Raw genomic sequence first — 14,514 nt, forward strand, 5'->3', positions numbered from 1 at the left:
TGAAGAGTACGGGACACTAGTGCTCAGCGTCCTGTTCCTCCCCACTCAGGAGCACACCCTGCACTGAATTTTCTCTTTTGTGCCATTTTCTGAGCCCGTCTCTGACCGCAGAGCCGCTCGGTGTAAGCTGCTTGCATGCTGGGCCTCAATGCTCCCCAGCCTGGGCCCAGGCAGGGTGCTGGCTCCGGAGTGGGTGGGGTGTGTCGGGGAGAGGCTTGCCAGCTCACTCCCATCCTTCTGGCCAGCTGCTGCAGGGGCTACTCATACTCCAGGAACTGCTTGTGGTAGAAGAGCAAGTACCTGCGGAGGCAGAGGGGACACGGACACTCGTGAGGAGTCCGAACAAAGCCCGCTCTCCTGAAACACAGACGCGCAACAAGTCCTTGGGTTGCACAGGTGGGATGACTTCTTACCCTGTTGCGTGGCACCACCTTGCTCCCAAGCCTGAGACCCGTTCCCTCCTGCCCGCCCCTGGGAGCTGCCTGTGGAGCCTGTTCGTGAGGGGACTAGGATGACACTGTCTGGACCCACCTCCAGGCGTCAAAGCCAGCGCCATCCTTCTACATAAGACTACTAAGAGGCTGCCACACGGATCAGAATATAAAGTCCAGGCTGTCTGACACCCCGCCTCCCCTTATGGTCACCAGTTCACTTCTCAGCCTGGAGGCTGTGGGGAGTTCCGGGGGTCTTGAGACCAAGAAAGCAGTCCACACAGAAGACTGATGCCCAGGCTTCCCTGGGCCCCAGAGCAGTGTTTCCTTATGTGCAACAGGAAGGCCAGCTGGAGAGCCAGTGCTCAGAGTGGCTGTGCTTAGAACAGGGTGACTGCAGTCCACTTTGCTCTCTCGTCCCAGGGAAGGTAAGCACCTGGAGTGGATGGTTCCCAGGGAAACAGCTACTGATGCTTGCTCCCTCCCTCCCTCCCAGGGGCGGGGGAACCCAGCCACACACCCCTCGCTGTCTAGCACGTCCTTGATGCTGGCTTTGGTGATGATGGCATCGTCACACTTGAACCACTGGTCCTTGTGCTGCCGGATGAAGCTGGTGTAGTGGCCACTCTCCAAGGTGCCCTGGTGGTTAACAACTGCGAACAAGGAGTATCTGGGGGGGAGATAAAGACAGTCACTCCACTGTTACCACCATCAGAACCACTACTGTCGCTAAGCAACCAGAAGCCCTTACTTGGGCAAAAAGCCTGCGTGATAAGGGATGCCCTACATCAATACACAGGAAGGAAAGCAGGCTGCGGGGGTGGGGGGTTGGGGTGGTGGAAGGGGAGTGTTGTCACAGCCCAGTGGTGTTAATCCAAGCCTCAAGGAGCCGCGAGTGGGGCAGACACTAGCCACCTGCTCCCGTTGACATCAGGTCAACAGTCAGAAGAACGGGAGAAGAAAGCACTTCCCCACAGGAAGGGAAAGCAAGGGTACTTCCTTCTGACAAGCCCAGAGGTGGGGTGCAGGTCCCTCACGCTAGGACTTAACTCTCAGTATAAAACCTCTTACCCACAACAGGGGGAGCAGTCATATGACACAGGTGAATTATTTTCAATACATGTTAACAAGCAGCAAGACAGACAGACAGCCAGTGGCTCAATATATCACGTGAAGTGAGTAACCTAACAGGCTCCCCACCGTCCATCCCTGCCCCCATACTCCCCCCACCCCACCCCCCACCCCCAATACACGGAGAGGCCCGGGAAACCCACCCCCTGCCCTTACTTGTTGTCGTTGTTCAGACTGTCCGTCGGCTGCTGGTACTGCCCGTTCATCCTGCTCTCTTTGCTGTGACAAGGAACACCAAAAGTGAGCAGCCATGCTATGCTCACCAGACACGTCACACACTGCAGCTAGCAATCACATGGATTTCCAACTCTCCCAGGGAGTAGCTGCCCCACTGCGTGGGAGGACGCTGAGGTCTAGATCGGATCCGCCAAGTCAGCTACCGATGAGCATGCGCACCTGCTGGGAGCTGGGTCACCCCAGTCAGCTAGGGCCCACTCCCATTTCCTGGAAGGCCATCCTTACGAGAAGCTCAGAGCCAACGTCGCCCGAGGTTTCTGAACGGGCTTTGTGAAACGATTGGATCTGGAGCCACAGGTGTCGTGACTGTTCTTCCCCCCAAACATCAAGGGTTTCAAAGTTGAAAGCACGCCTACCCAACAATCAAGCTACTTCCTCAAAAAGAACCCTAATGACCATTTCTCTCTCTCGTGAACATCCTCCGGTAGTTGGTGTTGTCACCACGTCTGGGCTGAACACGTGTGCACAGAGCAGAACTGCTCTACAGGCTGACACCTTCTGGAAGTGGAACGCTAAGACTTCTCAGCTGAGGAGCCAAAGATGCACGGAAAATGCCACAACTGATACTGAGGCAATGTGTTTGCACCATGGGTTCTTGGGAAGACTAAGTTTCAAGCAGTCTCTAAGACCTGAAAACAAGAAACGTGGATCCTCCAAAGGCAAAAATCAACCCTACTTCAAAATCTGTTGCCGTTTCTAAGCAAAGCTGCTTTTCTAGCTAAGCTTTCTCCACGTGGCTGATAAAAGGCAGGCTGCGAGATTGTCTGAGGAAAGATGGCTCGTGCAGCTCAAGTGGACCTGGGGCTGAAGGAGCTGTGTGCACACCGCCGGCCCGTGGAGCCCTGCAGTGTCCCGTGGCTGGTTCTCAGGAGCAGCCTCACTTTCTTCCTCTGCGTGAACCCAAACCGCCAGCTCTCTAAGCTAGCAGCCAAGCACAGCGACTATGTGCACCCATGTGGGACACCCTTCCTGGGTGTAGGCCAGTGGTTTCGTTTGTGGAAGCGAAGACTGACAATTCCCACAACTCCTTCATGGGCCTCTGGGCTGACATAACAAGAGGACACTCCAATAACTTCAAGACACAAGAACAAACGCTGTCATACCTTGAGGCCATGAAGGGGGTCATATCCAACTCCAGGGGGAAGGACACATATGTGGTAATCTTTCTTCTCAGCTTGGCCGAGTGTTCAAACCGCTAGAGGCAACAGAGACAGGAGCGGAGGGAGATGAAGAGCAACGACCAGCCGCGGGGTGGGGGATTGTAAAATAACACAAAGCAGGAAGAGGCCAGATGTGCTGCACAACCTACTGCACAGGGAAAGTGAGCGGGCCCTTTCACTATGCAGTACAATAAAAAGTCTGAGTTTGGGGTCAATTTTTATTTTAGAGGTTTATTTTTTAATAAGAAAATATGAAACCCTGGGAAGATGTTTTAGGGGAGTGGCACATGAAGATCGACAGGACAGGTGACCGACAAGCGGGAAACACTGTGTGCAACCAATGAAAGCCTCCATGTGCGAGGGGAAGGTCACCTCTGGTTTTCATGAGCAGATTATTACTCTGCTACCACAGTAAACTTCCCTCAGCAGCAGAGAGAAAAGTATAATTCATCACCCTCCAGTCTCAGCATTCTTCACCAACTCACTACAGGTATGAAACATACTCTGACCGCCCGATACAATGTTAAATGAACTAAAAATGGAGTCTGCCACTCAGGTTCATTTTCTGGAAACTTACTTTAAGATGGAAACAGGCAACAATGGGCAATTTCTTCATGGTGAGCTGCTTGGTGGATTCCTGGTAGCTATGGCAACCACTACATTTGATTTTGGCACTGCTTCCTAAGTGCTCTGGTCTGGTAAATCTATACGGCATTTGAAAATATATATTTTAAATAACTTCAGCAAAGTTTCAGGGTACATAATACACAACATCAGGTATTTCTATATACAAGCAAAAAACAATCTGAAAAGGAAATTAAGAAACCATTGCCATTTATGACAGCGGCTAAAAGAATAAGACTCCAAAAAATGAATTTAAATCATAGGTGAAAGATTTCACATAAGAACTATTAGCATTACGGGGAGGAGATGAGCCAGTCAGGGTGCGATGTAACAATGATGAGAAATACAACCTTCCTCTAGTTCCTAAAGGTTTCCTCCCCGCTCCCACTACCATGACTCGAATTCTATCTTGCAAGACTGGCTAGACCCGAGGAGGTACACTGGTACAGATAGGAACTGAAAATACAGGGAATCCAGGACGGATGAGCCCTATAGGACCAGTGGTGTGAGTAGCAAAACAGGGAGGGTAAAGGGAGAATGAGTAGGAAAGAGGGAACCGATTACATGGAAGTGTGTGTGACCTCCTCCCTGGGGGACAGATAAACAAAAAGTGGATGAAGGGAGACGTTGGACAGGGCAAGATATGACAAAATACCCATTTATAAACTATCAAGGGCTCATGCGGGAGGGGGGAGTGGGGGGGGAGGGGAAAAATGAGGACCTAATGTCGGGGGTTTAAATGGAGAGAAAATGTTTTGAGAAATGATGTACAAATGCGCTTTACACAATTGATGTGTGTATGGATTGGGATAACAGTTGTATGCGCCCCTAATAAAATGTTAAAAAAAAAGAAAGAACTATTAGCATTAAAAAAAATAACATATTGCTAAAACTAAAGCAGATCTAAATAACTGAGGAGAGAGACTCCTGATGCTCACGGATTCACTGACTGCCATCCAGTGGGTGCTTGAGACTACAGCTCCGTAAGGGAGCAGCAGGCCCCTCTTTCTCCTGAAGAGCGGGCTGGTGTTTCCAACTTTGGTCATGTAAGTCTGGCAGCTCAAAGTATAACCACGAACTTAATATTGTTGAGTTATCAATTCTACCCAAAGCAATCTATAGATTCAATACTATGCCTATCAAAACCCAAAAGCCTTTTTGCATAAAGAGAAAATGCCATCCGCAGTTCATATGGAAAGACAGGTGTCTTGAACAGCCAAAGCAATCTTAAAGATTAACAAATTCGGGGGACTCAAAATCTACTAAAAAGTGACAGTAATCCAAACCGTGCAGAGCTGGCATGCAGGTATGAGGTGGCTTCATAAAGTTTGCAGAACCTGGATTTAGCCTCTGGTGAATCCCCTCTCAATGACCCTAACTGAGGGAGGGGTCAGCCCTGTTAGGAGAGAGCACTGCTAAGGAGATTAAGGGAGACACAGGTCAAAATGTAGCACCTTACTGCTTGATCTCCCTTTGACCCACTGTAAAGCTGTTTCCATTAAACAAGAAAAGAGAGGAGAAATCCATTTGGATGAAGGCCCTGGCGAATCTCCTGACCGTGGGCCAGGGAGGTGAATAGCCTTGCCATCATGCACAGCGCACTGCAAAGCGGACTACTGAAGATGCAGTTAGGTTAAAATTTAGCACCCTATACCGACTGATCTCCCTTATGATCCACTTAAATTTGTTCTAATTTTTAATTTTTTCTTTCTTTTCAATTAAAGTTTCTATCTGTTCACTTTTGTTATTGTTCATTTTGAAAGCCAGGATGAGTACAGAGACAGGAAGTGGACTAAGGGAACCTCCCCTGTGGCGGGGGAGTTTGAAGGGAAATGGGAGCTGATAACGATGAGTCAGAATGAAGAAAAAGTTCTGAAACTGGTTACGATTGTACCGCCCTTCTTGATGTGACTGAACTACTGAACTGTATGACACGTGAATCATGTCAATAAAACCATTTAGAAAAAGGTTTGTGGAAAAGTAGAATGCAAGGAGAACAGTCTTTCCGTGAACTTTTTGAAGCCCCCTCATACACAAAGAAATATAATTGTCCAGAATAAACGTGTGCACATAACATATATGTAGAGGTTAGTTCTATATAGAATATAATTGTCCAGAATAAACGTGTGCCTCTCTGGTGAAATGAGTTTCACAAGGTCGCCAAGACAGTTTGGTGGGTGAAGAATGAACGGGGCTAGAACAGCCGGACCTGAACATAAACACAATGTAAGTAGTCCCACCTCACCACCACATATGAAAACTGACTCAAAATGGACAAAGACCTCAACAGGACAGACCCCATAAACTCTTAGGGACAGATCAGGGGTCACAGAAGGTGGATGTTGCTCAGCTGGCTCACAGTTCTTATTCTTACTCAATACTGGAATCATTTGTCTAAAAAGTTACATACTTTAAATCCTGCTGGCTTTGTAGACTAATCTCAACAAAACTTGACCTTAAATCTAGAGATGAAGGTCCTGGAGCTGTCCTCCCCACCACTGGTCCTGCACTGCCAAGCGCAGGCTGTTTCCTACTTTCCAGTTGGGGAAACGTGATTTTCTCCCTGGATGCCTGTTTTTTTGGTTCAGTTTCCATTTTATTCTCCATTTACCTAAGGAGCTCTCACAATTCCTTTAGCATTCTAAAGTACACACGAGCTCACTTTGACCCAAACCTACAGCGCTGACAATAGCCAGTTACATAAAGCATGTCCAACCCAATCCAAACTGCTACTACCATCAAGTTCATGTCAACTCACGCCCATCAAGATAAGCAGCGGTGTCTCTCTCCCTAGGTGTGTCATTTCCTGAGGGCGCAGGATTTGGTACCTAGCCAAAGACGCCACTTCTTCTCTACTGAGTATTTAACTTTGGTCCTGCCAACTACACAGAATAAAAACCAAGAGGGATATGCCCTGCACCAGGCTCTCCTATTGTCATTAATAATTAACACAAGAATACAAAGGCCATCAAGCACTAAACCAAACCCAATTTGAAGAGGTGATCGGATCCTCCGACCAAGTGTTTTAAAGCTCCTTTAGTATTGTTTTACTGCGACTGCATCCTTGATTTTACTGATCTACACTGATGATGTAGCAAAGGGTTAACAAACAAAACAATCACCCTCTGGGGGCGAACCGCAGCTTATTGATACGGTTAATTTTACCTATGTTAACTTGGCTAGGCTATACTTTCCAGTGGCTTTGCAAAAAATTATTATTAGTTGCTGTTCCATAATGCCATCTAATGCAATAGAACCAGTCCGAGGGGTGATTTCCATAGGGTGTGGTCTGTTTTCAAACATAACCAGACACTGGGGTGTTGAGGGAATTGCATCCTTCCTCCAGGGCTTGCATGTGCACCTCTCTTGACCTCACCCTTGGATACCTGACCTTCAGATCTTGAGATTGCCAGCCTCCACAACTGTGTGGGCAATCCTGAGGGAGTAATCTCATTCTAAGTCTCGCGGGCTCTGCTTCTTAGAGAACCCCAACCTAGACATACTGGTGCTGAGAAGCGGGGATCCTGCTCAAACAAATACCTGAAGTCAGAAACTGGATTTGGGTAGTAGAAGCTAGAGGAATGTTGGTGTGTTTAATAGTAAGTTCGTAAGTTGCCCAAAAGAAGCAGTTGGTAGAATTATGGACATTAAGGGCAATTCTTATGAAAACTTCACTGTGAGGAAAGCATTTATTGCACTGTGAAACAAAATTTCGATTTTTATTAAGATAAAAGGGAGTTCTCTTGCCCCAGATACATTAGTTTCTAATTTTATCTTAAACTGTAACTGAATTTCCGAAATGTAAAACTGGCATTTTATCTAGGTTGATGAGACTCACTTGTTGAAAATACTTGAAACTTTTTAAAAAGAAAGTAACAAAAAATTAATGAATATGTTGTTTCTAAATTCATGTCTCACTGATGTGATTTTCTTAACAAAATTTCGGTGTAAGCTTTGATAACGTCTGAACATATATCTCTCTGATAAGATGTATGTGTTGAGACCTACCAATAAAAATTTTTTGTTCAAAACTCATGATTAAATTGTGTATGTAGTACTCTGAAATACCTTAATCAAAACACTGATGCACTCACATGTTACGTTGCCCAATTTGCAAATTATCTACTGAACTTACATCCCCAAACCCAACTCCCTGCCATCGACTCACAGAGCCTGGATAGGACTTGCCCCTGTCGAGTTTCCAAAACTCTTTTAACTCTTCATGTAAGTAGAAAGCTGTCTTTCTCCCAAGCCTACATAGCACTCTGTAAATGATGCCTGAGTTACTTATTTGGACAGCTGTTTGGTGTGAGATGCTGAATCAAAGTTCCCTTCCCAGTGACTCCCTATCAGGAAGGCGAATCACATGCTGGTACCAGCCATGTGGCATTCTCTCTCTGCTCCCTCAGCCCGGTTTGGAGTCACAGGAGCCTCCAATCTTAGGTCTTAAGTTTCACGTGTTTATCATTGTTCCATGAGATTGCTCTGACATATGGTTGGCTGTTCTAAATTTGTTTTCTATTGTTTCAACCAGGTTGATTTAAGATCTGAGAATCTGGTCACGTTTTAGTAACTTGAGGGTCAGTGTGTGGCACTTCCAAGTTCTACCAGGCAGGAGATCGCAAACTCTACATCCAAGTGTAAAGCGCCCCCTGCTGGTAAGGCAGCAGGAGTCATGAGAAAGCTCGTTTTCGTTCCTTGATCAACAAATATGGGGGACTTCAAAAAGTTCATGGAAAAAGTAATGATTACTTAAAGGCACCTTACTAAAAATACAGACATTTTTACATGAATTGGAAGCAACGGCTCGAGGTTCTACAAAGTGCACATGCTTTTCTCCGTTCCCTGAAGCCTCTTCTGCTTCTCTGATCTACCCAATATTCCCTGGAGCCTCAAAAACTCACCCACATTGGATCTCATCCTGGAACGTTTCTCTAAAGAAGATGCCATACCTCAAATGCCCTTTAAATTTTAGTCAAAAGAGAATTCTGGGAGTCCTTTTAAAAATTCATTCTCTTTAAAGGTACACCACAAAGCGTAATAAGATAATTCCCTTACACAAGGGTGGGTCCCCACAAGATCTTTGAAGAATTTCATTTTAATTAGTGCTTACACCTCCACTTTACCTGATCTCTGTCGGGTTATTCGTCAGCTTTGCAGGGCAAGAAAAGAGCAAAATGAAAGGGGCTAACCAGGGTAATGCTGTGAAGCCTGAGGCTCCTCTCTGAGCTGACGTAATACCGCGGATGGGTCCACCGTACAGTTCTGCAAACCAACAACTGATACGGCGACTTGCAATGGTGTCTTAATCCTTTTTCCCTCTATGACTTCCTGTCCCTGGTTGTTCTGGAAACTGAGTTTTCACACCACGTTTTATACAGTCTGAAAAACATTTTAAAAACCTTTCATACTAAGTGTAAGAGGCACCCCCCCTAAAAGAATGCTGCAAGCTGCACGCTGCACATTTTAAAACTACTATTATATCAACTCAAAGAGGGGAGGGGAAGGAGCTAAGTTAGTGGCTTTATAAACAAAGGTGCTCCAGGGCCTTCAAGACCCTCGGTGCTTCAAGAAAGGCCAATGCTCGCTCTCTTTTAAAAAAACAAACATTGCCCCCCTTTTCGTCAAAGTCCTCCTCAACCATTTTCAAATCCCTTCATCTTCTCAAAACTAAGTACCAAAAAAAAAAAAAAAGCCAACTGTGTTTGTACACTAAAACAGCTACTTGACAAAGCTTGCAGGGACTGCTAACCCTTCAAGAGCTTTGGCCTCACCTCAACACATACTTAAAAATGCTACGGAAAGCTGCTCTGAGCAAAGGGCCCGTGTCACACTGGCGTCATGTTTAAACATGCACAGAGACGACGCTAAGCACACAGAGCAGCTCCAGGAGATTCGGCCACACTGAGTTTCACACCCACCGTGCAGACGTTACATGGTTTGTGCGTGCTCACGGGCGCGTTCTGTATGAGGAAAATACGGTTCTTACAGAAACAAGTAATAAAACTCACACTGTGTAGTTTTTAAACCTCTTCATAAAATTGAGCCCCCAAACCATAAAACATTCCTTTTTGCTTCAAAATTCTACTCTTACCTATTTATTTTCCTTGTACAGGAGACATTAACATTTACATTAGCATGTCCTAATTGATTTTTATAGTTTTCTTTAATAAAAGTGGCATTAGAAACTAAAGTAGCCATAGCAAATGATAATTTTAAAATATTAGATCAAGTTTCAGAAAAATTATAGACAAAAAACTACTGATATGGTCTATTATTTATTAAGAACTAACCCCATAAAAAAACTAAACCTGTGCCCTGCTTTGCCCAAACCATAACCCAAACTGAAAACCAATTGCCATCACCTCTACTTCAACCCCTCAAGAGCAGAGCCCCTCAGAGGACCTTCCCCAAGGCCAGCCTTGCTCTCAGTGTGCAGCCAGCGCTTACTCACTGGGCAACCAGGGCTCATCAGGGGGATTTCAATCCACTACTAACCAATTTTTCTAAAAAAGGTATTGCTCCTTACAAACTCTTGTATTGCCCTCACTTCACTAGTTGATAAAACTACACGGTCAAGGTTAAAAGTGTGAGATAGAATAATGAGTATCCCACTTCCCTCCAGTACCTCAGTCTCACCTATTACTGGATAAAATACCCACTGTCACACAGTGGTTCCGTTACTGACTTGTACGCTTGTTTTCTTCAACATATCCACACACGTCTCCAGTCAATGTTTGTTTTCACTTGAGACTTGAGAAAGTGGCCTTTTCTTCCTGTAGGATTTACTACACCGCATTCTTTATTTCTCTCAAATCCTTACATTGAGATCTTTAAATTTCCCAAATTTAACCCTCCTACATTACGTAAGGCTTTTTTCCCTTCAGTTACTTTTACAGTGTTTTCTTATTGAGGTATAACTGGGTCATAAATGCAAATTAAAACTGTACAACGGATGGGTGTCGACACACGTATGCGCTTGCAGAGCCACCATCACGGCAAGTAAAAAAATCACTCGCTCTTACACCCCAATTCTGCGAGTGAAGTGGACTCCTTACCCGTTTACAACCGAGTGCTTGGAAGGGACACTAGGTCTCCAGGGATAAATTCAGCTTCATTGTAAGCAAACCTCCCTGGCTGTTTGCTGGTCTGCTGATCCAAGGCACTGCCAGCAGCTTGCCATCTTACCAGCAGAGCTGGGATTCATTTGCCTCCACAGCCAGCACCTTGGCCTCATCCTGTCAATCTGGGGTTCCTCAGTCCCTGCAGCGACTTGAGTCAGAAGCCTCCAGCCCGCTATCCGACCCACGAAATTGGAATCTGCTAGCCTCTAAAACAGTGGGGGCCATTTCCTTGAGATAAATCTCCCTGTATCCGTATATAAGCCGCACTGATTTTACGTCTTAAGAACCCAGCCTAAGACAGGTTACAATTAGTGGGCGAGATCCACCCAAACCAATGCTATCGAGTCATTTCTGACTCACAGTGACCCATAGAGAGCTCTGAGGCTGTCGACCTTCATGGGAATATATGCTTCTATTTAAGCTTTATAATGTTTAACACACACTGCTTGAAGATTTACATATTGCCGTGAGACACAAAATCCTAATAAGTACTCTGTGTTTGTGATAAAATGCTGCATGTAAGACTTGAACAGAATGCCGCTAGAAGTATGAATGTTATACGTGCTTCTGATGAAGGTCTAAAAGGAAATAATGAGGTCATTGGATAATTCACTTTATAAAGTAGCAAAGAGCTTATATTACTAACTGGCCAAATGCAGAGCTTGTAAGTGATGAAACTGCATATTTCAGCTGAGGAGATTTCTAAGCATTTCTTAGATTTCTAATCTTAATGTAGTAATTATCATATATACTCGTGAATAAGCCGAGTTTTTCAGCACATTTTTAATGCCGTTTTTGTGGTTCAATTAGGTGCGCTGACTGATATTCGGGTTGGCTTATACTCGAGTATATACGGTAATGTGCTTTTCCCCTTGCTGTTTATATTAAAATATGAGAGAACAGAGATACTCTTAAAAATGAACTGTGTCAAATGAGACCAGAACTTTGAAACTAAGGACAAGTATCCGGGAATTTTCAAAACAGCCTGGAGACCTCGTCTTCTACTGAAGTGATTAAGCCTGTGACTAATGCCCAGGCCTTCAGGACCTCTAGCCAGACATCAATGAACATGGGCAATGCCACTGGAGCAGATGTCTCAGAGAACCGAGAGATGGTTTCCAAGCTTTGAGAACGAATGACATTTGCTTTGCTCGGTTGTAGATGTGCTTAGTGTCCATCATCCTTCCCACTTGAAACTGGAATTTCCCTTCTATTCTATATTATACACTGGAAGTTGCCAACTTGTACTCTTCTAGGTTTTACAAGTTCATTGATGGCAAGGAGATTCCCACCAGACAGGGCATGCTGAGTATATTTGTTTTAGATGATTTAGAAGATGAGATTTAGGAATAGAGCCGTGCTGGGGTGGTATGTAATGATAAATGCATTTGCACATAAATGGGGGAGTGGGTGAGAAGCACAATGTGTGGGATGTTATGGAGTAAATTGTCTCCCCCAAATGTGTGCTGGAATGTTTGTTAACCTCCATTATACGTGTGGACGTAATCATTTGGGGAGTAGGGCTTTCTTTCTGTTAATGATGTCCTGTCAGTACAGGTTGTCCCCTAAACCATTGCCGAGTGATATGGGGAGCACTAATAGACACAGAGGCAAGCGAGCGAGCAGAACTGTGCTCACTAGGCATGTGAAAGAGAATCCTGCTGGGACCCCTTTTTGACCCCGAAGCCCCAGTGCTGAGCAATGCCATGGCAGGGGGTCACGGGGAGGCCTTTCCTTACCTCCGCAGGCAGTCTGTCAGCGTGGTGGTCCCAGAAGCGTGGCTTTCCCCATTCACCATGCTGCCCTCACTGCCCGGGCTCAGGGGCCAGAACGGTGTGGAGGAGCCAGGAAGATCCAAGCTGATGTCCCAGAACGGGTCTATGGTGGTGGAGACCCCACTAGATGCCAAAGGAAGACCAGAACAAGTGTGAGCACGGGCAGTCCACACAAGGATCCATCGAGAACACCACGCGTTGGGGTGCTGTTAAAGTGGGAGGGGGCTTCAGACAGTTCATGGGAAATTTCCATTATTTTTTTCCTTCTATCTCCCCAGGAACTTTCTGAAGCCCTTTCTCATTCTTCTTTGTGCAAGTGGAACCTGCAGCCAGGTGCTAGGCAGACTTCATCTGCAGTTCTCTGTAGAGCAGGTATGAACCATTAAAGCCAGGATGCTCCTCACACAATGGCCTCTAAACCTGGGAATTTCAAAAAGTGAAACTTCCCAGGCCCCACCCCAGAGGCTCTGAATTGACAGCTCTGCCCCAGATCACAGTGCATCCTTGTGACAGCAAACTGCACTTCGCACCCTCTAAAGCCAACTCCTTCAGGATGTTTAATACAAGTATAGCTCAGGGACTGCCTCCTGCTATTGGAGGTCGGTAGTCTAGGGCCACCTAGGAGGCTCTTCAAAACTGTGGTCCAAGCTGCATGAGGCAACAGCCCCCAATAAAATGTGCAGTGAAACAGAAAAGGCACTGCATCACTGGCGTGCAAACAGGCCATCCCATCAACTCCCAACTCACCTACCCAACAACAATGCAAGCGGAGGGCCCGTGATTTCACAGCACTTTTAGTGGGCACGACCAGGGTTTCCTGGGTTGCTGTCATTTATAAATAAGCCAAATACGAAATATCAGAATGCTGAGGGCAAGCGATAAGTCAATGAACACACCTCCTGGTTCTCAAGAGCCTGACTTCAGTTGCAGGCAGAGCCTGCACTTCTGTAGAACAATGGGCACAACCACAGCAAACACGGGAAAGGGGCTTTTAGAGAAACTCCCATGACCCCAGATCGGCCTTGGCCGCTTCTCAGTCACAAGGACATGGCTGAGAATCAGCATGCGGTCTGGATGGCCTAGACCAGACGTTCTCTGGCATTCCAGAGGAAAAGCCATGCCACAGAGGAAGGCGCGCACTTACTGGCAGACCTGGCAGGTGACGTCCGACTGCAGCCCACCTGTAAAGATCTGGTCGATGATGCAGTTGCAGTGGTTGGGGTTGTTGGCCTTCTTCCCATTATCATCACCTGGGGGTGGGGTGGGGGAGGGAGGAGGACAACAAATGACCCTGCAGGGCACTGCAGCTTTGTGCCCCAAGTCCAAGAGGAAGCTTAGCCAACAGAGGCACAACAACTGCAGTACAGCCAGCACTTTAACAGGGTCTTTGACGTTTGCCATTTCCTAAGATCGCTTTAACGTCTATCAAGGTATCAATGCACATTGAACACTCAATAACAGGGGAGAGGTATGCTTCTTCATGTGCAAAATAATGACATGTCTCCAGTAAAGTAGCTGCCGCCACTCTCCCCACACTGGATTACCCCACCCACAGCCACTGCCACTGAGTAGACTCTGACTCAGTGACCCTACATGGAGCTTCTGGGACCATACAGTTGTACAGGGGCAGTCTGACTCCTCCTCCTAAGGAGTGTCGGGGGGATGTGAGTAAGTCTTAAAAAGGAAAAAAAAAACTCTTACCTAAACTATAACGCACCGTTTTAATTCCTACAACATGTATCCTGTGCATATTTTCAAGGGAAAAAAAGGGGGAGTGATGGTGGGTCAAAGCAGACTCTAGTACGAGCAGTTATCCAATATGCCATCGTCTTTCACATTCAGGTGGCTCCTGACCTATAACTCAGGATGCCAGACCACTTACGAGACAGTCCGTGGAGGCTTATAAGCTATGTAAGGGCATTCCATAATATGACCAGGATTGTCAAGAGACACAAATTGAAGAAGGAAGTAGCCAAACAGAACACAGTTGGTCACTGGAAACCCTCCCACGCACAGCGTACCCTGCTTGTGC

General features: G+C 46.2%; 1 protein-coding gene across 1 annotated transcript in view; it reads right to left on the minus strand.

The window, feature by feature from the left end:
• Positions 1-6: 6 nt before the first annotated feature.
• The window catches only part of USP22 (ubiquitin specific peptidase 22), a 40,890-nt gene continuing 26,382 nt past the window's right edge, over positions 7-14,514 (minus strand). Inside the window, exons 7-13 of the mRNA XM_004712946.3 lie at positions 13,627-13,732; positions 12,447-12,605; positions 3,537-3,663; positions 2,903-2,994; positions 1,719-1,781; positions 952-1,101; positions 7-300 (exon numbers count right to left, since the gene is read on the minus strand). Of these exons, the coding sequence (XP_004713003.1) occupies positions 258-300; positions 952-1,101; positions 1,719-1,781; positions 2,903-2,994; positions 3,537-3,663; positions 12,447-12,605; positions 13,627-13,732 (740 nt within the window). The 3' untranslated portion in view covers positions 7-257. The remainder of the gene's footprint in view (positions 301-951; positions 1,102-1,718; positions 1,782-2,902; positions 2,995-3,536; positions 3,664-12,446; positions 12,606-13,626; positions 13,733-14,514) is intronic.

Source organism: Echinops telfairi, unplaced genomic scaffold, assembly GCF_000313985.2.
Source record: "Echinops telfairi isolate 266 unplaced genomic scaffold, ASM31398v2 ScPeMD7_2010;HRSCAF=2546, whole genome shotgun sequence".
Taxonomy (NCBI): Eukaryota; Metazoa; Chordata; class Mammalia; order Afrosoricida; family Tenrecidae; genus Echinops; species Echinops telfairi.